This window comes from Talpa europaea (genome assembly GCF_964194135.1).
Source record: "Talpa europaea genome assembly, chromosome: 1".
Taxonomy (NCBI): Eukaryota; Metazoa; Chordata; class Mammalia; order Eulipotyphla; family Talpidae; genus Talpa; species Talpa europaea.
The window spans coordinates 122,946,709-122,974,129 of NC_140073.1; the positions used below are offsets into that span (position 1 = coordinate 122,946,709).

The window sequence follows — 27,421 nt, forward strand, 5'->3', positions numbered from 1 at the left end:
ACATATTGTTTGCTTAATCGTAAGACCCTCATCCTGTACTTGTCCAGTCAAATAGGACGTGTCTTTGGTGGAGCTGTGGACACAGGTACAGATGTGGTCCCTACATATCTTTGTTTGCGAAACTCAAGTTTTGTTAGTAAATTCTTTCTCTGTAAGACAGCTATGAGATGGTGTATTTTTCCAAATATTTTTGTGAAAATTTTTTTAACTATATAATAAAAGTCTAGTTACAATTGCCTAGCTATGACTTCTTATTTAATTGAGTAAGCAAATGCTTTTCAGTGATGTGTACTTTCAATTTTGAACAGAGGAGTTAGTATTTCCTGCATTTCTAACATGCTAAGTGAATAAAAATCCATTTATACAATTTTTGAATTAGTCAAGTACAAATTAAGAGTTTTAAGGCTGCAAATGTAAATATGTTATCATGGCATCTTTATTCCATATCTGTTCCTGAATTTTTTGGAAGAAAATTGTTTCATGGTAAACATATTAAGAACTGAGAAATGTAAAGCAATTCCTTCTGGATTACAGCTTCCTCATCTGTGCGAAAGGTACAGAATGTAATCTTTTAAGCCTCATTTCTGATGTTTTTCTTATAAACCAGAAGAAATCCTAGTTGCTAGGGAGAAACCAGGGGGAGGTGAATAAAAACTGTAATGAGTTACAAAATTTTAAAATATTTCTTACCTAGACGTCAAGGTCTCAAGTCTGGAACACTTTGAAGCTTTTTGCATACCTTAAAAAACACTTATCAACTGTATTAATTATTGAAGGTTTCTATTTTGATTGAAAGTTCTTATTTTCTCTTTCCTTACTTGAACTGTGTAAAGACAAATAACAGTTTTTATATAAAAGTTTACAAGAAGGCTATTTTGCCCATCGTCAAGATCCTAATTACTCATTCCACCAGGTTAGCAAATAGTGCAAATAAGAAATAATGTTTTAACTTTTGCCATAAGGGAGGAATTCTCGTTTAACATTAGGGAAGGCCAAGGTTGAGTTAATACTGGAGAGACACCTCATAAAAACCTTTTCTCTTTGTCTGAAATGTGAAATGTTTTAAAAGGAACATTTTTGCTTTATGACTCATACTTTTAAAATATATTTATATATGAAGAAAATTCTATGAAGCATTACAAGTATAAAAAAAGTCAGGGTTTTTCTTAAAGTAATTTATACATAAGTTTATTTAATCAACATAAACCACCACCCAAAGCCAAAACAAAGTTCCCATTTCAATTAGATACACAAGCTTAAAAATTTTTAGACCGTCAGTATTTCCCATCTTCTAAAACAGGGGTTGGCAAACTTTTTCTGAAAAGGATCCAATAATAAATATTTTGGGTTTTGCACACCTGACAGTCTCCATTTCAGCTATTCAGTTAAAAACAGCCATAGATAATACGTAAACAGTTAAGTACAGTTATGTTTCAATAAAACTATTTATAGATAGTGATATTTCAACTTCATATAATTTTCATGTCATGAAATATTAGTCTTTGAATTCTTTTCACAATCATTGAAAAGATGTAGAAAGCATTCTTAAATTTGTGGGATATATAAAAAGCAGGCAGTGGTTCAGAACTGGTCTGTGTGCTGTAGTTTGCTAACTCCTGCTCCAAAATAATACCTTAATTATTCAGTCACCTCAAAATTTCAAGTCATTTCTTCCCAGAGATTTAAAGTGATTATTCAACTCTTCATCAGTAACTTCTTTTAGATCATTTGGTTTCCACTTTGGACTCTGGTCTTTATCTATTAAAACTATCAAGAGAAAACATACATGTTAGCACATTTCTTTCTGGTATTACTAGATTTTAATGACTGAGTTGATAGGAACTACCTTGTACTAGACATATTTTTTCTATAGCACATTTTTCCCTCAAAGTAAAAAAAAAAAAAAAATTGAAAAAATTACAAGGCAACAAAGTTAATATTTTTGTAGGCACTCCACTTTTCTTCTAAATTGAGTCCCCCCAGAATTTGGATGGGTATGGGCGGTACTATACCCTCTAGGAGACAATGATCATCGGTTTCATTATTTCCAAACCTAAGCCTGACGTGCCTAGCTTGAATAAAGCCTACTGGAAATGTTGCAGTTGGTCCAAGCATTAGAATTCTTTTTTTTTTCCTTATTCAAACAAAATTGTAAAGGAAACTCCATGTTATAAAACAGCTAACAGAGCAGCCGTGGGTTAAAGGGAAGAGGGAGGTGCAGGGCCCAGATCTGCCTTCTGACCTTCATATTAAGTTTTGAGGAGGAAATTACTTAAAGTTCAGGGGAAGGGAACTTCACATATAATTGAGTGAGGATACTGGTGTTTTGCTGAATCCTCTAGTTCACACAGGTCCATATTAAAGTACCAGACCACCTTCAGGTTATCATGAACCTACTCTTATTTCAGTATAGTCATCACTTAGGAGTCACACAGGATCCCCACGGGATAAGAATGAGGCCATCTGTAACTTCTTTAAAGGGGGTAGGGAGGTCTCCATTTCCTGGTTGTGATAGGGAGACTAGGTGCAGGGTGTGCAGGATTTCTTAAAACAGCATATGAATCTGTAATTCTCTCAAAAAGTTTTTCAAGAGGGGAGGGAGCTACACTTCATATGGTTGTGGTAAGGAATTTCAATCATGCATAAAATGTGCATAATTCTTGTGACTAAAAACATTTAAACGTACAAACTCTACGGTGAACTTATACAAATCAAATTTTGCATTTAAAGTCTAAATAATTAAAGAAGCAGTCTGAACCAAGAAAGTAAGCTACCTCCTCAGGAAGTAAAAAATAAGGAGGTTTTCTGCAAAATTAAATGTGGATCTGGGTTTTTTTAAGGTTTAGCTGCCTATCTGCTGGATTCCAATATCAGGCCAGTGGTGATACTGAACACTGATGTTAGGATCCCTGCCAGTTAGAAAGTTTTGCATGCCCTGCACAATATAAACAAAAATAACCCTGAACATTTTCTACAAGAATCTCTTCCCTTTGTTTAATAAGCTCCCGTGACCAACTAGATAGCCCACTGAAGGTGAAAGGAAACAGTAGTAGTCAAATTTATGTGCCATTTTATTTCAACTGAATACAATTTTTTTTTTAAACCAACAATAAGTTGATGCCATGTAGGCAGCTCAACTTTTTCAAAAGAACACAATTATTTGTCACTTACCTGCCCTAACACCTTCGTGAAAGTCATGGCCTCCCTGTAAGAAAATCAAGATTAAATAGGGAATTTCTGGACATTCTTTTTCCTGGTCGTCTCCTCTCTCCTCCACCCTCTTCAGCCTCCTACTCTATGGCCACAACCTAAAGCATGACACCCAGAGACTGGACCACCTCTGGCAATGCATGTGATCACCGCCCTTATTTACTTGAGGATCTTCACAGCTGCAATCCCTGACCTCCTCACTGAGCTCTACTGATCCTACCACCTCCTCACCTTCTGTGCTGGCTACACTTCACTCTTAATCTGCTCTGCTTTCTTGGTGGTGACTTTTTCTTGAAAATACCCTCACCTCCTCAAGCTTTTCTTCCCCTTTATTTAGTCTTTGCAAAAAAAAAAAATCCCAGCACCAGCTGAACACTACCATTTACCTCTGCCTACAACAGAGTAGCTAGATCTTCCTGCATAAAAATCATACAACTATGACAGGTTTCATCTGGAATGACGACAAGTCTCAAACAGGCAAAGGAAACTACCCAAAAATCCATGTTCTCTTCCCCATATGCCCCAAGAAAATGACTAAAAATGTCTTCTGTCCCCTCAACCTTTACCCCAAGCAATCTCTCCTCTCACTATATTCTCAGCTAATGACTTTACCTTCTAAAATAAGAAAGTCCTACCTAAGACTCAGACATTCTATTCTTCCCACTATGAAATGCCTGCAGCCCAACTACAGCCACCTGCGCCTGTCCCTTTCCTGACTGTCCCTTTCAAAGGCCAGTGTTCCAGCATATTTCCATTCCCATTCCCTCTTGCCTTGCCAAGGACTTGCGCATGAGAAGGTTACCCACTTCTTTTTCTAGCATCATCAGTGCAGGCAGGATAACTTACTAGCTGACAGCATGAAGTTCAAATGCCTGAGTTGACCTCCTGTTTTTACTGTTTACTGACTACTGTGACCTTCTGCTAGTAATTCTCCAATTCCGTTTCCTTATATTAAACATCAATACATTGATCATACATTTAACTCTGCATCCCAGCACAGAGTCTGACAGGTAGTGTCTGTATTTGTTAACTATTATTAGTATCAACATAAACTTTTTATCAATTGGATCATTCCCAATCATTCATAAACACATTCTATTAACTTCCATCTTAAAAAAAAAAAGGAACCTTGCTGGATTCCACAGGTCCTACCCTTCTTCAAGAAGATAGAGTTATCTCACGAACTCTCTCCACTTCTTCACAAACCATTTACTTCCCACATTACTTTTTCTTCTAAGTGCATTTGCTATATATATTTCACGTATTTGTTTATATGTTATCTCCCCCATTATAATGTAAGCCCCATGAGGGCAAGAATTTTGTCTTTTTATGTACATATTCTTGGTGCCTCTAATAGTACCTTGAACATGTAAGCATTCTTTTAAAAAACTCCCAAGTTTTTTTAAAATTGGCGCTAATATCTTTCAGATGTAAATCTCTAACCCACACTTCTAAGCTCCAATGCCTAAATGCATTCTCCTCCTCCTCACATTCATCACCAAAGCCTATAATTCTATCTCCTACATTTGTTTCAAATCCATTTACTTCTTTCCATTGCCACCACCTAAATCTAAGTGACGACTATTCTGCAACTGCATTACTGCAATGAATTCAAATCTGCTCTCTACATGTATCCTTAAACTCCTCTAACCCCATTTTCATTCAACAGTGGCAAATTACTTTCTTAAAACAAACCAACAAAGCACCCAAGAAACTTCTCAACATACTCTTACCTTTCAGGTGACAGATGAGCCACCATCTCAAAGCTGTCTTCACTGACCTACTTATATAAAGCAGGGTTCCCTGCTGTCTCAGCATCATTCTCTTCTACCATCACCCTGTATGTCTCCTTTAAAGCACTTAGCACAACTGCTAATTATTTTTTTTAACCTGTTCTTCATATACTCTCAGTAGACTAAATTCCATGAAAACAAGGACTGTCTATCCTTATTCAATAAGAGAACCCTGGTGGCATTGTGCCTGGCACATAGCTAATGTACTGGCTGAGAGAGGAGGAAGTCAGTCGATCCAGAAAGTACATTAAGTATACAGTGGAAACACATACTGTGAGCTGCCTGGGATAACAGCCAGGTGTGCAGGCCATGGTGAGAGACCACCTGGCCCCACAGGCCATGTGTCTGCCACTGAAGAGCTGCATAGCCTTGGCAGGTCACCTTCTATGCCAGCTTCCTCAACTGTAAATTGAGACAATAACAGTACTTATCCTTTTAGCGACAGTGTGAGATTTAATGGAGAGAATCCACATCAAGGGCCTCGCATAACTTGCTCATAATAAACAACAGACCTCAACTGCCCTTACATCCTATCAGAAAGTGACTGTAAGTCATGACTGATAGAGCTTTATCTGTGGTTAGATTAACTACAACATTATCTTTATAAACATTTCAAGGTATGAAAGCCTATGTCTTGCCTCTAATTCTTAAATTTTCTTTTGGGCCATAAGTTTATTAACCTAAGGGTGCTCTGCATAACAGAAAAGATTCTTTAAAGAGTTTATCATATGGAAGAAGAAATAACTATGATTCTGAAATGTTTTGTGAAATTAATACTTTATAAGTTGTTACAAATGGTAGTTCAATGCTGATCTACTGAAACATGTAACAGACTAATAGCGTCCATTTGTGTATATACACACACACACATACATACATATACACATACACATACACATGTATGTATGCATATATGTATGTATATGTATACACACACACACACACACAGAGTTGCTTATAAGCAATATTCCTCATCTTAGTAAAATGAGATCTAGAGAGCTGATGTTCTTGCCCAAGTTCACAAAGACCATGCCTGGAAAAAGTGAAGTTCTATTTTGAATGCCACCTGAGTACAGATGCCTTCTTATACTGTCATGCAAATATAATTACTGTTTTATAAAGACAACATCTGAGAGCAACACTTCCCTCACACCTTAAGCTAACTGGCCTACTGTATTTTTACAGAATAGATTTACAAGTTGTTTTAATTTTGTTTTACAGTTTTCTGTATTTTACAAGATTTACAATAAGCATGTTGCTTTCATAACTAGAAAATGAATTTTTAAAAAATTCTTACCATACAATATTGACTCAGTCGATACTCCATGGTTAATACTTCTTTCAAGGTCTTTGAAGACCCCTCCATGAGTTGCCTTAATGTGATCTTCAGGGATGTTGGAGACATTTTTTTAATGACCTATTGGAGAAAAAGTATTTTACTACTTTTAGACAAGCAGTTCCTTTATTGTCTACAATAAACTAAGCTGAGTTTTTATATAAATCATATTAAAATGTTCCTTAACAGCACTTTTTATATGACAAAGTCTTATAAAATATTATGCCTAATCCTGCCAAAGCACTAAACAAATTTTCTAATCCATTACAACAAAATAGTGATCACTATTTTGAATCAAATAGTTGATTCCATACCTATAACTCAAGTAATAAATTTACAATCTGTAGTTTTCCTGGCATAAATCATGATCCTAACTAGGTAAGCAAACAGTGATTGTACTTAAAATATACAATCACATCTTATAAATCACTAATTGCTAAAAGGTGTACTTACACAAGTGACATGGCCACTCTCTCACTAGTTTAGTCTGCGAAGTTGATGAAGCCACAATCCCCTTCCCACAAGTACCACCCTGAGCGAGCTCACCACCACTCACCAGCACCACTATTATGTTTAGCTGCCTGTGTCCTTATGTCTTGGTCTGGCAATTTATGTGCCATCATGAAGTCTCAAAACACAAAATCTGTCGCCTGCTGCACTTCCTCAGTTGGCTACTAATTAATTTCAGGAACATTCCCCCGGCCCCAGTTGTCTGTGCTTATGCCACATATACACCACAATAAAATGGGAAAAAAACTTCATTTAAAAAAGTCTCATGGGTTCATACATCAAGAAATATTTAGGGCCTCCCCTGGTGGCGCTGCGCTTGAGCGGTGGGCTGCGAAGCTGCCCGCAGCCTCTGCAGCACCGGTTCGATCCCCGGCCACCAGCGAGAGTCCCACATGGCGTGCAGACCTCTCCTGCCGCCCGCTGCTCCCCTCAGCAGTGTACTTCGGTCCTTCTGCCTGTTCTGCTCCCCACTCTGGCTCTGGTGAATTCTCTCACCCTCCCGCACTTCTGACTGGACCCAGTGCTTGTATAAATAAATAAATCTTAAAAAAAAAAAGAAATATTTAAAGATTTTTCATAAAACATACATCACTTATAATAAACCGAAAACCCAAGGAAACTAGTTTCCAACAACTCTTAGTATATACTAGCTGACAATTCAGCAAAGAGGCTAAGGGTTTAGACTCTAGAGACAGATGGCTCGGGTATAGGAGCCTAGCTCCACCACCCAACTCCTACATGACTGACCTTGGTCTCCTCACTTGTAAAATGGAGATAAAACTGTCCACATCTTAAATGGCATAGCAGTAAGCCAGTGTAGTGTGTCAGAAACTAAGCAAAATGGGAGGAAGAGGGGGATTTATGGAGCATTTGTATTTAGCTCTATAAGACAGGCATTTCCACACACAGGCGTTTTACAAATGGAAACCTGACTCTGAGATGAATTTGTCCATCCATGGTCCATAGGAACGCAAGCCTGCTGACTCTAAAGCTACCTCTTTGCACTATTCAAGGCCATAACAACAGTTCTCATCTCAAAGCTGAAGTCAAAAAGAATAAAGACGAAGAGGAAGAGGAAGACATTACGTCAGGTGCTAAAGCAAGTCAATAAAAACTTGTTTGTGTAATTTTGATGACAAGGGGTAAGACAAAATTGGGATGGCAGCTTGAGGAAAAACAGTGTAAAGGGACCATTTGCTTTTTTTTTTTTTCTTTTTTTTTTGGCAAGGATGGGAAAGTATTTAAAAGTAATGACAGAAGAAAATGTGCCACTCACTCAAGAAGGTAAAGATGAAGCTACTGACAGGAGGAAAGAAATGATTCAGTCACTTCCTAGAGGAAGCGGAGAAGATGGAATGAGAGCACAGATGGGGATGTTCCCCTGGCAAGGAAGTGAGACACATGTTAGAGGAATCAAAGAAGGGATGAGGGAAAAGTGCTAAGGGAGTTCAGATAAACAGCTAATATGGCTTCCTTCATTAAAGCGTGAGAATGTAGACTGTTCTTGAAAATTTGATAAGTGAGTAGAATTTGGATCTCTAGCCATGCCAGGAATGTGTGCTGATATAATCCCGTACCTACACACCATTTCTATTTCCTGGCAGAACAACAGTGTCCTAACCAATTTGACCCTTTAAAGAGGAGCCTCCTGTATGTATATGAGTCAACATTGTTTGCTCTTTACTTTTATCAAGTGAATAACATTCTTATTTCAATTCAACAATTATTATTGAACATCTATTATACATTAAACTCCTGAAGGGAAACAACAACAAACAGAACATGGTTCTTACACTCAAAGAGCATTCTCAACACTATAACCAACCTAGGAATCCTTTTTTTAAGGAGCTTTATTTATCATGAGAAGTTTCCAGCAAAAGGAAACTCAGGACACTGCCTCCACCCCTTCCTGCAGGAGTCCACAGAACACTCAGTAACACAGCGTGATGCGCACTATCAAGAGGGAGACAATATTCAACAAGCCTGGTATAATTAAAATAATATCCAACAAACCTATTGATGCAATTAGAAGAATTCTACCAAGTAGGGCTTGGGGTTGACTGAAGGGCTGTACAGGCAGATCAGTTTCCAACTTTTTATCTGGTTCAGTAAGTGGGTCTTAGAAAAGGAACATTTGTGGTTTTTTCTTTATAAAAGATGCCATTTATAACATTCTCTGAAAGTCTAGAAAGCTCTGCCAGATTTAACCCCAAAAGAAGGCACTGGAACAGAAGTTCATATATATTCAGAAAAGATTACTTTAAAAAAAATACATTAAAAATAGAGCTGATACTTAGAGGGTAGAGAAAATGAACAAGATATGAGGATGTAAGGAGCTAATAAATGGAAACAAATTGGTTGGTTCCTTGCCTCACTCAAAGGAATACATAAAGGTATAAGGTAAATATAAATTGGGAGTAATTTTATTCTTGTCCAAAGAAATGCTACAGCATATTTCAAATATCCATGCTGTGAGATGAGTTCTCATCCTTCCATTAAAAAACCAACTTGCAGCAGTTCTTGTCTCAAAGTCTTGCATCTGTGCCGCTATTAACAAGTCATTCCCCTCTGCTCAGATGTCTCCTCTGTGAAGTCTTTCAGACTCTGTAATTCTCTGGACACCCACAGTAATTTGTGCAACCCTCTATTTTAGCAGCATTTGTAATTTTGCATTATAATTGCTTATTTATATGTCTCTTCCACTAGGTTGTGAACTCCCTGCCAGGTGCTGGATCTTCATTTTTGTACCTTAGGGGCCAGTACAGCCACTTACCTTCATTCATTCATCGTACCTACCATGAAAAAACTAAAGTTTCTCAGGAGTTTACGGTCTACAAGAAGACACTCCATAAAACAAAAGGACAGAGGAGACAGAGGGGAAAGGACGCATGATGGGATGTCCAAGCAAACAGAGGGGAATAGATCTTTATGGTATTTTAGTACATTGACAGTAAAGATCCGAAGCTGTGCGCTGTTAAGGCTCAAATGGGAAGTATCTCTTTGCATTCGTTCTTGGGGTTGAAATTAAGTAGAAGGCAGGGGGCCTCCCCGGTGGCGCAGCGGTAGAGCGCTGGGTTGCGAAGCTGCCCGCGGCCTCTGTGGCACCGGTTCGATCCCTGGCTGCTCCCCCGCCACCAGAGGAGGGTCCCACATGGCGCGTAGACCTCTCCTGCCGCCCACTGCTCCCCTCAGCAGTGTACTTCAGTCCCTCTGCCTGCTCTGCTCCCCGCTCTGGTGAATTCTTTCACCCTCCCGCGCTTCTGACTGTACCCAGTGCATGTATAAACAAAACAAACAAACAAACAAATAAATAAATAAACATGCCTCTATTAAAAAAAAAATCTTTTAAAAAAAAAAAAAGAAATTAAGTAGAAGGCAGACTTTAGTTCACTGTAAGTCATATCTATTATTTTTAAACAAGCAGCATAAGCCACTGATATATCTTGTGAATAGTTTGATTTTTTTTTAAAAACTAGTTTTTTAAAAAAAGGATATATTTAATATATAAAGACCAAACAGCACTTTACTTAAAGAAATGAGCACCAGTATTTCTTTTTCTTACCTATGGTAAAAGACTCGGAGCCATCCAAGATGAGTGCTTTTTGCAATCTTAAGACTTTCCTGCCAATTACTTAAAAGCATTACAATTTAAATAAAATGAAGAGATAGTATCTAAAGATGCAAGTACTGTTATTTCTTATCTTTAAAGCTCATGACCGCATTTCAAGGGTCACTAAGGTCCATAAGAGAGCTAGAAAACTGTTTTCTCTTTCCATCTACAAAATAAATGCATTTCCCTATTAAGGCTCATTGTACTCTTTTCCGAAAGCACAATGTATTCATCAAGACTGCCATGAACTTACTTTCATTAATAGAAATAAACAGCATGGAGCAATGGGTACCTTCAGCAAATGTACACTTTTATAGGTCAAACAGTTTTTAAATATAATTTGGTATGTCATTTTTTTTAAAGATTAGCTTTAATGAGGTATAACTTACCTATAAATTTTTTTAGCTTTTTTTTAGCTTTTAAGTGCACAGTTCTAAATGTTTTGATAAATGTATATAGTTGTCTAAGTACTCCCACAACCAAGACATAGTACACTTCCATCACCTTAAAGAGTTTTCCTTCATTCAGCTCCACCCCGCCCCCCACAACTGCTCTGTTTTCTGTCCCATAGTTTTGTTTTCTAGATTCTCATAAAAATAAAATCTACAACAGTTGGTCCTTTGTGTCTGTCTTCTTTAGCTTGGCATAATGCTTCTGACAGTCATTCATGTTGTTTCATATAACCAGTACCTTATCTCTTCTCATAGCTGAGTAGCAGTGTACGAATTATGTCACAATCTGTTTACTCATTTAGTAGTTAATAGGGATTGGGATGTTTTCAGGATTTGGCTGTTTATTTTTTAAAGTTACTATAACAATTGAATACGAACATCTCTGTAGACATATGGTTGTAATTTTTCTTGAGTAAATCCCTAAGGAGTAGAATTGTTGGATCTTACAGTAACTGTACATGTGAATATATAAAAATCTGTAAAGTTGCTTTCTTGTTAACAAGGTTGAGTTCTAGGTGCTCCACATCCATACCAACACTTGATGTTGATATTATCAACCTTCTTAATTTTAGTCATCTAATGGATGCATATTGTCAGCCTGATTATGATTTTAATTTTAATTTTTCTGGTAAAGATCTTGAGCACTTTTTCATGTCCTCCTTACTGTTACTGTGCTGCATGACCATTTTCAAATGAAATTGCTAAGTGCACACTTATTGGGCCTATTATTGGGGAAAAAATAACAGGAATACTAGTTTCTGTGTTGCTCCGGAGACCATAGAACTTAGTCATAATCCTTTAAACATAAAATAATCACCTACATTTATGCAGACATTCCCAAAAGTTGTTAATAACATTAATTTCCTTTTGTGAGTTAGACAAGTTTACTGATCTACCTATCTAATTTATTCCTATTCTTGAAAGTTAATAACATCCCAATCCTGAATAAGATCTAACAGATTAAGATTTCTCCCTTAAGAGTACAGTTAACAGTGGGGTAATTTTTTCATCTTCATAGGTTAAGAGTCAATTCAAAATTTATCATTAAGTTTTCTGAAAACCAAACTGCCATAATTATATCTATAAATTGAAAAATACTACCAGATAAAGACAAGCTAAAACAACTTTTAAGTATAAGGAAACACTTTTTTCTTTCCTTTGTCTAAAAGTCTGACATACTCCAGATTCATAATTATATGATAGTTCCAAGAATTTCAGTACCCAATGTGCACTCATTTTTATAAAAATGGCTTTTCTTCTGCTATTACCAGTTGAGTCACACTGTAGAAAGATCAAAACATACTTAGAAGAAACTCAGCTTAAAATTCAGCTATGGCTACAGATGAAGCCTCTTGTTAGTTTTAAAAGGATCATATTTACCTTAATCCTACTGCTTAGAAAGACCATATATTCATCTGTTGTATGATTGGAACTTCTAGATTAATGTCACAACTGTGATATAGCAGAAGGTATATAGTCTCTTGTGAACCAACCCTTCCAATGAAAATGGCCCTAAACTCTCCTCCCGCAGGACAGGGAGAACTGGAGATGAAGCATGCTGACCGAGGGCCTCCTGTTACACTCAAAGGGCTAAAAACAGCTCAGCAACTTTGCCATCACATCCAGTAGATAGGGCTCTTGGGTTTAAGTAAAGGTTTTGTGGAACTGCTATGTTGGGCTCAAATGAGTAGAGGAGAAGAAACAAACAAACAGTGCAGTGGGCTATGTCACCACCAAGAAGCACCGGCACTTCTCCGAGGGGCTTCCCCATCACAGGAATTCACCTTGCTTGGGGCAGAAATGATCCATATATTACCTTCAATTGTTCTAAGGCAAAAGATGAACCATCTTGCTGTAAATTTTCAATAATTTTTTCCACAGTATTGGCTGAAAACCAACTATAAAAAAGGAAACACATAATTTCACCAATGTACAAATGATTTCTTCTTTCCAAGGTAGTAATGAACTTAAACATAGGCTTCCCCAAACCCAATTTGGATAATGAAAATCTTTCCAACCTATTTTACAGAGATGAAATAGCACATTGCTTCTCTGGGTGAGTATATGCAGTTTACCTTTAATGCAAGTCTAAGTTATCTCTTTTGCTTTCTTGCATTTAATATATATAAGTAAATGCTAATCGTGAAAAACTGATGCTTCTAAAATGCAGAAATAGTTGTCTCGTTTTCCAATAATTTTCCTTCTCTTGTTTCTTTAAGCTACTGTGCCAGTCTATCAAATTACTGTACACTTCTGCTGACCAGCTTGATAAAACATCCAGAGGACTTTACAAAGATGAAAGAATTCATTTGTAATTTTCTAATCTTTTCCTCGTTAAAAAAGGATGTTTTGCACTATAATGAATCAGCATGATAGATTAAATATAATGGATTCATCTCCAAGAATATGCAAAGTGAGAATAAAAGCACTATACTATCTGATATTATCAAACACAATGAAATTTCAACATAGGCACATTCAATTTAATATCTTTCCAAAGGAACAGACAGAAATGAGATCTCTCTTTCAGTACCTGTTTATTTTGTCCATGTGTTCTTCAAGTACAAAAGGCTTATCTTGATCAATCTTCGACTGTTTGAAAAGATTTCACATAACGCAAAGTAAAAAATCTTTTTTAAATCCTTACAAATTTCATTGTAATTAATGATACACTTTGTGCCAGATTAGCCCTATCAAACTATACCCAACAGTCTCATAAATAACTACCATTATATGTTCAAAATGCCAACATATTATTCCAAAGTAACTCGTAATGTGTCAAAGACAAAATTTTTTTATATATCATTACATATCCTACATTATTGTTAAAACATTATCAATTAATTTAAGGATTGTATGGCTCATAAGAAGTATTTCTGCTCTGATTTCCACCTGATGGAAACATTCCTGTTATCCCCTCAGCTCTGAACTGTAAGTACAAGGAAAAGTAACTCACAAGTGCTTCAACAATAATTAGGATTTTAAAAAAAAGAATTCTAGATCATTCTTCTCATGTTTATAGTTCCAGTTAATTCCTCTGGCACTAAATATTTTCTGTCTCAGTGCAGTTTGTGTCTATTCACAATCCAGGTCTTCCTTATGCACAAATTCCAGTTTGTCTAGGTCATTCTTAAAATGTGGAACACATATCTCAGCTGCAGGTGTGACTGAATCATACCAAAATACAACAGGGCTGCATGCACCCTTGTTTATTTTGGATACAATACTTTTCACTAATGGTACTAACTTTGAATTAGTTTGAAGAAGTCTTATCATGATGGGATGAGTACCTTTAAGTAGAAATCTCTCTCCCCTCTTTCTCTGCTTCCCACCCCAACCCTCATCCAGAACTAAATCAACTGGGCTCTTCATCCTCAATTTTCCAGCCTCCAGAACTGTGAAAAATAAATTTCTGATGTTTAAGCCACCGAGTCTATGGTATTTCTCGATAGCTGCACAAACTGACAAAAACAGATGAAATGCAACAGTCCTGGAAGCCAACTAGGGAAAGGAGCCAGAGGCCTTCCCATTTAGCGTGTTTTATTCTTTTCAGTAGAGACCCTCATTTATTGTTCTCACTCACTAGGCCTTCTAAGAAGTCTCCACTCGTATGCCGGGCTCTTAAATATAATGCTAATAAAGAACTTTTGGAAGAATTCTTATAAAAATTAGCAGAGTACTTCCTGTTTTTCTGCCCTACTCCACAATCCAGTCATCAGAAGGACACAGTACCTTCCAAGTGGGCTCCTGGCTTGCTCCTTATTACAGGATAAGATTTCAATGCTTTTAGTCACTTTGGTCCTTCTGCTTTCAAGTTTACAAAATACTGAAATCTCCTACCTGCCATTGTCTCCTTTCTTGTTCTATCTGTCTTTGTGGAATGTCTTTTTTACTCCTTTACTCTAATTTTAGTGAGGACTTAGGAGGTACCATGTATTCAATCCATCCTGTTATAAGTCATGGATCTTTTTTAGATTCTTGGCTCTCGCAAAAAAATTTTTTTAAGTTAGACAACATAAATAAGGAGTTAAAAGTAAATACAATGTACTTTATTATATTTTGATATATACCAGTTTTACTTCAACAGCTCTACAAATAGCCACAACAATAACCTTCCATTATAGAAATGTCAGTGTTATAAAAATCCCTTTAAAGAATCAATCACAAGGATATGCCCTGAAATTCCCCAGCAGTAAGAACACAAATGGTGCAGTTGCACAATAAAGAACTCATCTGCTTAGATGGCTAATGTAACATCTATGAGGTACTGATACGCTCATCAAACCTTAAAGAAATAAGTCCCTGTAAATTTATTTACATCTACACAATATTCTTCAATTGCTAATTTTATAATCACTTCCCTTTCTCCATGAATTAAAATTAGAATTTAGAATATTGAAAACAATACCTTTGTGTGGTAACTTTCTAAGACATCTGCAATAGTTTCCTTTGAAGGAGATTTCAAGGCTAACAAATCTTCCTCTAACATGCCCAACTAAAGAAAACAAAAAAGGAAAACAAATTTGAATCCTCATAGAAATGTGGAAACATTTTTTTTAGGAATCTTAAGTTCTTTTTTAAAAGCATTGCCTTAAAATTATTATGCTTTCCCTCCAACTAAGTCAGTGAAGGAAATTTTCACTGAACTTTAATGTACACATATTCCCACACAGCAAATACCCTTCTTGTAAGGAAGGGATGGATAACGATAAAGAAATAGAGATTGTCTCCTTTGTTTCTGGTTACTGAGCACTTGAAATGATGTATTGCAACCAAAGATCTGAAGTATAAATTGCATTTTAATTAAAATTGCCATGTGACTAATGGCTACTACAGTTACTGCACAGTTCTGTAACATAGGCACACTTAACTCTCCATCTATATCCTTCATGTATCTATCTCTATGCTCATCCAAATGGAACTTTTTACTGTTCAAAACATTGCTAATGTCTTCTTGTCCCTGGCTTACATAGTATTTCCTCTCTCTAAAATACCTTCATATTTAGGCCCAGCTGAACTGCAATCTCTGAGAAAACTTCCAGTTCTTTCTTATAAACGTGCTCAATCCATTGGGTACTTTTTTTGTAATCTGTTTTTACATATATACTTTTCTTGTCAGATGAAAAGGGTTATTTATCTTTTGTTCCCACCTCTAGTGTCATTCCTAATGTGTATTACTCTACCTGTTATCCTCTACGGGCCCTATGAATGGCTGTCCACACACAGCAGATACTATAACTGGACAAGTTGTCCAAGAGGGGAGAAGACTGTGAACCAGCTCTCTCTCCCGTCCTTAACCAAACTCCACTATAATCAAAGGTGCCCCTCCCGGGCAGATAATGGAGTATCCATGTTTGCTTCCTGATACAGCTCAAGGGAAGAATCAGACAGCCCCCCTACTCAATGTAACTGAAGATGCCTACAACATGGAAGAAAATCTGAAACTTTAAGCAAATATAATAGAAGGCCCTCAAAACAATATACGGTGTTAATCTTCAACTTTATATACTTCATACATTTTTATAATATTCCTTCTATCCCAAAATACTTCTCTCTCAAGATCAGATATTCATTTGTAGATTCTTATGTTTCCTGGGAAGCTGACTTCACCATACAGCTCCACAGATGAAGGACAGAGGGTTGGACAGGCCAGCAAGTGGGTCCACCCACCCATGTGGTTCATGGGTGACATAAGCCAAGTAAACTCCAAATCTCTTGCTGGAAATTCTAAAGCAAAACTACTTTTAATTGGGCTTTCTGTATTATTTAACATGAGTTTCAACTATCACAGTAAAACTGCCATCACCATTTGGTGATGGGGTAACTGGGTGCCAAAGAGGCTCAATTTAAACTAGACTTAAACCCAGACAATCTGTTTACTAATTTTTTGCCACTTGCAGGTTTGTCCTAAGAAGGAGGGGGGGAAAAACAAAATGTGTCCCTTGCAATGATATTCTGTAGAAAAGTTTTAAGCCCATATTTTAACAATTATTGCATTTTAATGCATAAGGAAAACTTCAAGAAAACTTTTCAAAAAATATCCTTACATCTGTTTTTACATATAAATTTAGATTTTTATATATTAGATGTTCACAGTATTACTTTTATTTTTTATAGGCTATTCATTTAAAAAATACACTGGAGATGCTAAGCAAAAGAGCCTTAAATCCAGATATAATTTTCCATATGAAGAAACTGAGGGCCACAGAATTTCAGCAGCTCTCACACAGCTTTTTGTGCAATATTACACAACTTTGTGCAATATTACAAAACTCAATCATCCAAGTATTACCTTTTCAGAATCAACAAAGTGTGTAGCAATTCCTGCTCTATATACATCTCTTCCTTTCAGCCTGAATCCTGTTAATGCAAGGAAGTAACCAAGTTTTCCTTGAAGCCGTGGCAAGAAATAACCTCCACCCACATCAGGGAATAGTCCTGTAATTAAATAACAAAGATAAGCAATGATTCAAATGAAAGAGATGAATATGGCAGCAGCACTCTGTCTGCCCACCTGTGACTATGCAGGTGCCTCTTTTCACCAACTCTCTCCTGCAGGGCAGCAGCTTCCTGCCTGCCTGTGACCTGTCAAGGCCGCCCGCCTGCAACCATACAGGCCTCTCTTAGCAAATCTGTCCCTTCTGGGGCAGCTCTTCCTTCCTGCTTGTGTCTATGCAAGTGTACTTTACTTTTCTGACCCTTTTCCTAATAAACCTGCTTTTTAAATATAAAAAAAGGAGAGATGAATATAAAACTTTTCTTTAGATCAGAGAGTCATTTCTCTATGAAGTTTAATTCTATATTAAAAACATTAGAATTTAAATAATTTTTAAAATCTTCATGTCTCAATAAAGTATTTGATGGCAAAATGTTTTCTATATTAGAAATAATCAAAGAATATTACCCAATATTCTAATATTACTGAATATCACCACTAATTTACTGCTTAAGAATCTCTGAAACAGAGGCCTTCCTGGTGGCCTAGGGGCTGTCTCAGCGCTGTCACCACTACTGCAATCCCCTGCCAGGTAGCTAACCCACATATGGCACAGCAGGTCTTTCTTGTCTCGCCCATTGCTCCCCTTAGCAGCGTATTTCAGAAATCTGCCTGCTCTGTTCCCCACTCTGTCTCTGGTGAATCCTCTCACCACCCATACCTTTAGCCTACACTCCAGTTCCTCTATGCAAAAATAAATTTTTTTTAAATTAATTTTAAAAATTTCTTAAACATAAAAATTGAAAAATTATTTTCTTTCCAAATGATAAACATAGGAAAAAATATACATAATCTAAGGCTAGTGATAAGAAAAATCATCATTTAAATCATTTTTTAAGTAGTCATTTGATATTCAAAACATTTAAAGATTGATACAATAACTATGTCTTACTAAATGAACAAGTTTATACCTAATGAAATCATTTTCATAACTCTTTTCCTAACTATAGTATTTTTCAAATTTCCTTATTCTGGGCCTCCCTGGTGGCACAAGCGGTAAACACTGCACTATGAAGCAATCCGCAGTCTCTGCAGCATGAGTTCGATCCCTGGCCAGCAAGAGAGCAACCCACATGGCGCAGCAGACCTCTCCTGACTCGCCCGCTGCTCCCCTCAGCAGCATATTTCAGTCAATCTGCCTGTTCTGTTCCCCACTGTCTCTGGTGAATCCTCTCACCCCCCACATGTCTGGCCTGTACCCCAGCTTTTGTATGCATAAATAAATCTTACCAAAAAATTCCTTATTCTCCCAACTGATAACAAATGAAAGAGCATATATGCAAATACTTGCCAGCAGACTACTTTTTGGTGTTTACGAGCTCCTTAAACAACTGTGATCTCTAGTTTTATGATCCATATATTTATCTTAAGATTGCTTCATTTAATAAGTTGAAATAAATACAAAAGCATTCACATTCTTTCTAATTCTAATTTACAAAAAGTTCCTAGAGTGGAAGGACTTAGTGGTGTGTTACTGTAAATAGCCATAACTTATAGCACATATACCTTTGATCCATACATCACATTATACATAAAATGCAAGGTGGGTCACAGATTTAAATGTATGATTATTTTCCTTTTAAGGTCCTTTACCTAAAATTAAATTAATTGTTAGTGTCTCCAGTTAAGTACTCTTGCTTTTGGTGTTTTTGGATACAATTATAGAACTATAAACTTTTAGATATCTTCTTAATCCATTTCTTTTTTCATTGCTGTATCTCACACAAGATTTCATCAATTTCTTCAAAAACAGTATATTTAAAATGTATCAAAATAAGATGATTCTAAAAGTAACTGCAATTTTTGTTTGTTTGTTTGTTTTTTACCTATTGCTGTCTCTGGCATTGCAAAAAGAGACTTTTCAGTAGCCACTCGGAATTGACCATGAACTGAGAGACCAACTCCCTGGAGAAATAAGACAAAAGATTGTTTTAACATGCTATAAGAATAGAAACAAATTCATATAATCAACAATGTTATAAATCAAGTAAATTATCATTATATGCCATAGGAATTTATTTCAGGAAATAGAAAGGAGAGAAACCCTGTGCCACCCAACTGGACACCCCCAATATCAGATAGATTTATTTTAGCTACCATGTTTTCAGTCATTACTCTGTGGTATGCTGCATGTTCTTTTCCAGATTCCCTATCATTTCAAATTAGATGAAGTATTACAGGTTATTGGCTTTTCCCAGAACCATGAAGTATTGTTAGGAGAGCCAATCATTAAAAGTGTACAAATTATTCTAGTAAATTTCAATAGATTTAAATAGAGTATGAACATTAATTCACATGTTTCTCAAATATTTTCTCAGATACAACATTTAATTAGACCAACTACATAACTCTTAAAAATTGGTAACTGAGGGCCTCCCTGGTGGCGCAAGGGTTGAGATGCAACTATGAAGGTAGCCACAGCCACTGCAGTACAAGTTCAATCCCCAGCCAGGGAGCTGCCCACATGGCACAGCAGACCTCTCCTGTCTTGCCCGCTGCTCCCCTCAGCAGTGTATTTCACTCATTCTGCTTGTTCTGTTCCCTGCTCTGTCTCTAGTGAATCCTCTCACGACCCCCCCCCCCACATCTCTGGCCTGTACCCCAGTTCTTATATGCATAAATAAATCTTTTTAAAAAAATGGTAACTGAGCATGAATTTTATTTAAAAAAAAAAAAAAGATTTGGCTGAAAGTCTATCCCTAACGTATCCAAAAGGGGCAAACTTAACACTTTTTTTTTTTAAGATTTATTCTTTATTTATATGATAGCTGGGGTACAGACCACAGGCGCAGGCGGGTGAGAGGATTCACCAGAGACAGAGTGGGGAGCAGAACAGGCAGATGGCCTGAAAGCACTGCTGAGGGGAGCAGCGGGCGAGACAGGAGAGGTCTGTCGCACCATGTAGGAATCTCCCCGGCCGACTGGGAATCGAACCCACGCTGTAGAGGCTGCAGATAGCTTCACAGCGCTGTGCTCAACCTGCTGCGCCACAGGGGAGGCCCAACAGTCACTTTTGAATGAGCAGTTACACGAATATATGAGAAGAATACATGTGATGGTAAAACATTCACGTTTATAACAGTGTCATACCATAACATATGTTTCCTATATTTGTGCCACATTTTTCAGAACTTCTGTAGATTATCTTAGTTCTTCATGTTCTTAATCCTTTTAAAGGTTTGTACTCTATCTTTGACATCAGAGAGTGAAATGAGTTAAAACATGTAAAGTATTTGGAAGAAGGCAGACAGTAAGAGTTCAAAAAGGGTGAGCTAAATAGAAAGGGCCACTTTTCTATGAGTCTTCCAATTTTTTCGTCATAGTTTCTTTAGCTCTTTTAAGTGTTTTTATATTCAGTTCAGGCATTTAAAAGCTATTACAGGACCTAGTGGCGAAGGAGTTAAGTCTCAGCACTAGCTCAGCAGACCTCTCCTATCTTGCCCCCTACGGCCCTCAGCAGTCTGTTCCAGCTGACCTGCCTGTTCTGCTCTCCACTCTGTCTCCGGTGAATCCTCTCACCATCCCCCTCTTGTATACGTAAATATAACTAAATATTTTAAAAAAATAAAAGCTATTACAATTTTTTAAAACCTTTTAAGACAATACTAAAAAACACATGCAATTTCTTATAAATTTTATATACTAAACTGCCAAGTTGAAATTTGAAAAAGGCAATGGAAATAAACATGGAAATGAATAGAATTATTCAGTTACTACCTACATCTTGGGTGGTCAACATTTATAAATTAAATCTACAATGTTTGATTCTCTCTGTACAGGCAAGTATCAAATATGTTCCAAGTGTTCTACTGGGACACAGTCAATTTATCATGTTTACCCAGATTATATATACTTCAAAATCATATGAAATCTTATAAATTCTAGTATAAAACATTGCTTGCTTTATTAATAATGTCCTCTATTAAGAGCCCTTCCCTCACATTCTACTCTCTACTTTTACTTTATCACATTGCAGTGAAAGTTTAGTGTTTAGGAACATCATGCTAAGAAACTTCAAAAGGAATTTGCAGTTTTCCAATTATGTTACTTGGGTCCTAGGACTCAGAAGAGCTGCATTAGTTTGGGGCTGCCTGCTCGCTCACTGGCCTTTACCCCCATGGTTGTTGTCTCTACCACTTTTAATTAATTCTGGATTCCATAAATAGCACATGACTACATCCCCCTTTATAAAATATTTGCATATAAAGTAGGATCACAACCTTAAATCCCAGTTTTACCTCTGTTCCCAGAGAAACACAATAATTTGGTATATAACCATTCAGATTCTTTCCATATATATTTGTAAACATACTTGAATACATGTATGGATATTTATCTGAAATATGTATTTTTATATACATGTATATACCCATATATAAGATTCAAACTATACCATGCCCTGCCAAGACTCTAACATAATATAACCCAATCTACCTCTCTGACTTTATTTCCTGTTTTTCCCAATCTCCTTCTACTAGCCACAGGACATCCATGCCACTCTTCCAAATTTCCAACTCTTTGCTATTTCAATTGATATAATTTTAAAGTGAAGACATACTAGGGAAGACCATCGCCTAACCCCTAACTGCCTTTTCTCTACAGAAATCTGCAAAGCCCAGAGGATTTGCTCTTCCCCTAGCAACAGCTGAAATAGGAAGAATGAAAACTGGCAGCCAATTGAAGTTAATCAGAATTCTAAGGGCTATCAAGTAAAAAGTAGAAAAGTATGTTAGAGCAAAAAAGTATGTTGGATAAGATCCTCACTCTTAGTTATTTAAACTAACGCAGTGAACGGACTGCTGAGAGTTGATGACAGCCGATGAAGTTTAAAAGTCATTTGAAATTGGCGCTCTCATCCACTATTAATGGGAAATGCACTATTGGTGTAATCTCTATAGAAAATGATATGGAGATTCCTTAAGAAAATGAAAATGGAAATTCTACATGATCCAGCAATACCTGTGCCAGGTATTTACCCAAAGAATATGAAAACACTAATAAACTATTCACTTCTGTGTTCATATAAGTACCACAATTGCCAAATCATGGAACCAACCATAGAACCCATCACCAGATGACTAGATAAAGAAATTGTGAAATATATACTCAATGGACTACTACTCAGCTATTATTTCGGGAAAAAATGATGGACTTTTACATGATTATGTCAGATGAAATAATTCAGAAAATGAAAGAGAAGATATTGGATGGTTTCACTTATCTGTGGAATATAAATAACAAAAAATAGACACTGGCAAATTACAGCAAAAAAAAATCATAGTGAAAAATTTACTGGTTACTAGAGGGAACAGGGGGAGGCAGTAAGATAAAGGAGAAGAACATGAGGTTTGGTGGAGGGTGAGTGAAGCATGTGCACATATGGAGGAGTGAAAATGTAACCTCAAAGTTATAGTGACATGCTAATGACTAACAAATTCAGAAAAAAATTTTAAGTTTAAAAAATTGAAAAAAAAAGTTGCAAAGTCAACTGAGCAGCAAACCATGACAGTTTAAACAACACACTCAGAAAGGCACACAATGGGTGATATGACTAATGGTTACACAGAGACTCGGATTTAAATTCTATTCAGAGAATGAATAAGCTACTGCCCAGAATGAACACTGCTTCACAGTATCAGAGTCTTCTCTCACCATCATTCAGGATTATAGTTGGTACTTTGAAATAAATATAATTTTTGTTAGAAATACAGGACTTTCATCACACATTATTTCACTATGGTATGAAAATTTAATATTATAATGATAAAATAGTTTCATATTGTGATCTGGGATCACATGTATTAGATAAGCAGTCAGATTAGCAGGCTCTACAGTAAAAACAAAGGCTTTCTTTTATTCTTCTCACATTAATACTAATATATTCACAGGCAAGTATTTTTATCAGTATGTATTAGTATATTGATTATATTGATTATATAATATCGATGTACAGAGACCACCACATAATGTTTTTTTAACCCTGCTATTAGATATGTATAATACATGTTCTTTTAGAACAAAAATTACATTCAATGGAAACAAATAGCTGAATGAAAAATACATATTAACATTCAAACATTCTTAGGGTATTGTTTTTACTTTAAATTAAAAAAGGAAAAGGGGTCTCCCCTGGTGGCGCAGCGGTTGAGCGCTGGGCTGTGAAGCTGACCACAGCCTCTGCAGTGCCGGTTCGATCCCCGGCTGCCGGGCGAGGGTCCCACATGGTGCTCAGACCTCTCTTGCCGCCCGCTGCTCCCCTCAGCAGTGTATTTCGTCAGTCTGCCTGTTCTGCTCCCTGCTCTGGCTTTGGTGAATTCTCTCACCCTCCCGTACTTCTGACTGTACCCAGTGCTTGTATAAATGAATAAATATTTTAAAAAATACTTAAAAAAAAAAGGAAAAGAAATATGAATTCTGGTACATAATAAAACAAATTTAATTTTTAAAAACATATACCTCCTGGATTCATACTCAAGGTTTTTACCTCAAAGAGAATATTCCCTCTATTTATATATCTATTTATGAATTTTATATATTTTTATATATATACATATATATATACACACACATACGTGCCTTACCGGAATATGAAATGTCTTTATATTTAATGAAAGTTAAAAGTTCTAAGAGACCACTGCCTTATTTCACAAACAAGGATTTTCATAACAGGTATACTCAATCTCATTTACCAAGGATTCCATTAACTCCAAAATGTGCTAACTAATATTCATATTAACATATTAACTAGCACCCCAAAATCTATTCTCCAGTTATTTTTTTTTAAAGAGGCATGTATTTTTTATTTATTTGTTTATTTGTTTGTTTGTTTGTTTATACATGCACTGGGTACAGTCAGAAGCGCAGGAGGGTGAGAGAATTCACCAGAGCCAGAGCGGGGAGCAGAGCAGGCAGAAGGACCGAAGTACACTGCTGAGGGGAGCAGCGGGCGGCAGGAGAGGTCCGCACGCCATGTGGGACCCTCCTCCTGTGGCCGGGGAGCAGCCGGGGATCGAACCGGTGCCGCAGAGGCCGCGGGGAGCTTCGCAACCCAGAGCTCAACCGCTGCGCCACCGGGGAGGCCCTCCAGTTACTTTTTGATATAAACCTAAGTGCCAAGAGATGGAAACTCACCTTATGGTAGAAGGTGGCCCAGGAATAGGCAATTGCTTTGTGTGATTTTTGTATTTCCTTAAAATACACACAAGACAATTCTTTTTCATAGTATAGCAACTGAGCAAAGCACTTTTCCCCTAGGAGGCCAATGCTTATATATGTACTGACACTACCTTACCTTTCCTTGCCTAGGAAAAGGCTGCATATGAACCAATATGACTTCTGCATTTTACCAATATTTCTCCCCAAAACTGATTTTTACCAGTCATTTGTGTGCTAATGCATATTACAAACACATACACTATAGTGCACCCTGTACACTTTCAACCACAGTGTTCTTCTGTTCTTCCTAGAGTTGTTTTTCTAAAACACAAATCTATTCAAATTATCTCTCCCCAGTAAAAGCACTCAAAATGGCTCTCTCTATACATCTCAAGCTAAATTACTTAACATGTCTCATATAAGAGTAGTTGCTTACCTCTCTGCCCTCTGTTCTTCATACTTCAAAATCTAGGCCTAAACTTTCCTCAAATATACATTCTCTCAAATATGCATCTCATTCTCACACATCACCTTCTCCTTCACTTACTGTCCATCTAACTGCATCAATCCTTTACACACTCACTCCAACCATATTGCATTCCTCAACTACTCCTAAAATGTTCTTCCCTTCCTCTTAAGTCTCAAATACAACTTTTTCTTTAAGTATCAAATTTAACTAATTCAGTAAAGTTGCAGGATACAAAATGAATACACAAAAATCAACTGAATTTCATTACAATAACTTTTGGGAAGAGAAATTAAGAAGACAATCTTGTTTACAATTAAAAAAATAAAATGCTTAGGAGTAAATTTAACATAAAATATCCACATTGAAAACTGAAGAAGAAACAAATTTTAAGATAGTCCATGCTCGTGAATTGGAAGGATAAGTACCATTAAAATGTCCATACTACCCAACACAGTCTATGGATTAAAGGCAATTAATATCAAAATTCCAATGGCATTTTTTTTTACAGAAATAGAACACTCTAAAATAATGTGAAGCCACAAAAGACTGCAAATAGCCAAAGCAATCTTGAGAAAGAACAAAGCTATAGGCATTACATATCTTGGTTTCAAAGGATATTACAAAGTTACACTAATCAAAACAGACACATGTATCAATGAAACAGAGTCTGGAAATAAAGTCACATGTACATGGTCAATTTTTGACAAAGGAACTAAGAATAAACAATGGGGAAAGGATAGTCCCTTCAATGCATGATGCTGGGAAAACTGGATATCCATTTAAAAAATAAAACCAAACAAAAAAAACTGAGCCTTTCTATCTTACACTTATACCAACACCAATATCAATTCAAAATAGATCAAAGACGAATATAAAAATTGAAATTGTAAAACGCCCACAAGAATATATAGGGGGATAAAATATAACCCTTTGGTAATGATTTTTTTTGGGTGTGGCATCAAAAGCAAAAATAAACAAATGGATTACATCAAACTAAAAAACCTCTGCACAGCAAAAGAAACTATCAACAGAATGAAAAGGCAAACTTCAGAATGGGAGAAAATATTCCCAACCATACATCCAATAAGAGGTTAATATCCAAAATGTACAAGGAATTCATATAACTAAATGACCAAAAAAAAACCCAGATTTTAAAATGGAAAAAAAAAAGTACCTGCAAAGATATTCTTCCAAAGAAACACACAAAATGACCGATAGGTATATATGAAAAGATATTCAACATCACGATCACAAAGGAATTGCAAAGCCTAAAACTTTTCAGGATGTCTATTATCAAAAAAGACAGAAGACAACAAAAGCTGGGAATGTAGAGAAAAGGAAAACCTTATATAGTGTTGGTGGGAATGCAAACTGGTATAGTTTTAAAACAGTATTTCTCAAGAATTAAAAAAAGAAGAAGTGATGTGTGACTCATATATCATTATACTGAAAAGTTATCTGTACTCCTGTGTTCACTAGAGCATTATTTGCAAAAGGTAAGATATCAAAACAACCTAGTGTCTATTAACAGATGACTGAAGAAAATGTGACCCCACACACAGAGGTTTATTATTTGGCCTTAAAAGGAGGAAATTCTGTCCTCCGCAACAATATGGATAAAACTGAAGGGCATTATATTAATTGAAATAAGCCAGTCAGGGAAAGACAAATGGTGTATGGTACCACTTAATATATGGAAGCCAGAAAAAAAGTGTAATTCACAGAAACAGAACAAATAGTGGTTTCCAAGGGGCTGAAGGAAGCGATGAATAGGGGGAGGTTAGTAAATGGGTACAACCTTTCAGTTATAAAAGATGAGTAAGATCTGAGAAGAGACTTCTTTCACAATGAATTCGTATGTCAAATCATTAAGTTGTATACTTCAGATATTACAATTTTACTTGTAAATTATATTTCAAAAAAGTTGGAGAAAACAATGTAACATTAGACATTACATATAAACATGATTATAATTCTATCATAACAATGTTTCCATTCACTGTATAAAGGCTGGCAATTCTATAATCATTCACTTTTATATGTGTATATCTCTCTATATATATTTATATAGCTAAGCTACTCAATTAGTTCTTTTTGTTGAAAGAACATTACTGATGAATTATGTGCAAGAGTAAATAAATGATCAACACACCCTTCCTAGCTTTATTGTAAGAAAAAACATTCTTTGGTGGACAGAGCATAGCCTTTACAATGGAAGTCTCAAGCACAGACAACTGAAATGGCAAAATGTAAATATAGCATTTGTTCCCAGGCTTGTTAATGACTGCATATTTTATCTTTTGAAATCTTTTCAGTTGTTTTGTCATATAAAAATGGCATGGCCCATGAATGTGTCAGTGTTTCCATTTGTACAATGTAAACACATTAGA

At 36.3% G+C, this 27,421-nt stretch overlaps 1 protein-coding gene across 1 annotated transcript; it reads right to left on the reverse strand.

The window, feature by feature from the left end:
• Positions 1–1,651: 1,651 nt before the first annotated feature.
• On the reverse strand, positions 1,652–21,526 carry HIBCH (3-hydroxyisobutyryl-CoA hydrolase; the record flags this gene model as incomplete). Its single annotated transcript, XM_084259365.1, has 9 exons — positions 1,652–1,767; positions 3,172–3,205; positions 6,301–6,420; positions 12,728–12,809; positions 13,445–13,503; positions 15,320–15,406; positions 17,204–17,349; positions 19,234–19,312; positions 21,521–21,526. 9 exons carry the CDS (start codon positions 21,524–21,526, stop codon positions 1,652–1,654), a joined length of 729 nt encoding a protein of 242 aa, XP_084115491.1.
• Positions 21,527–27,421: the final 5,895 nt, after the last annotated feature.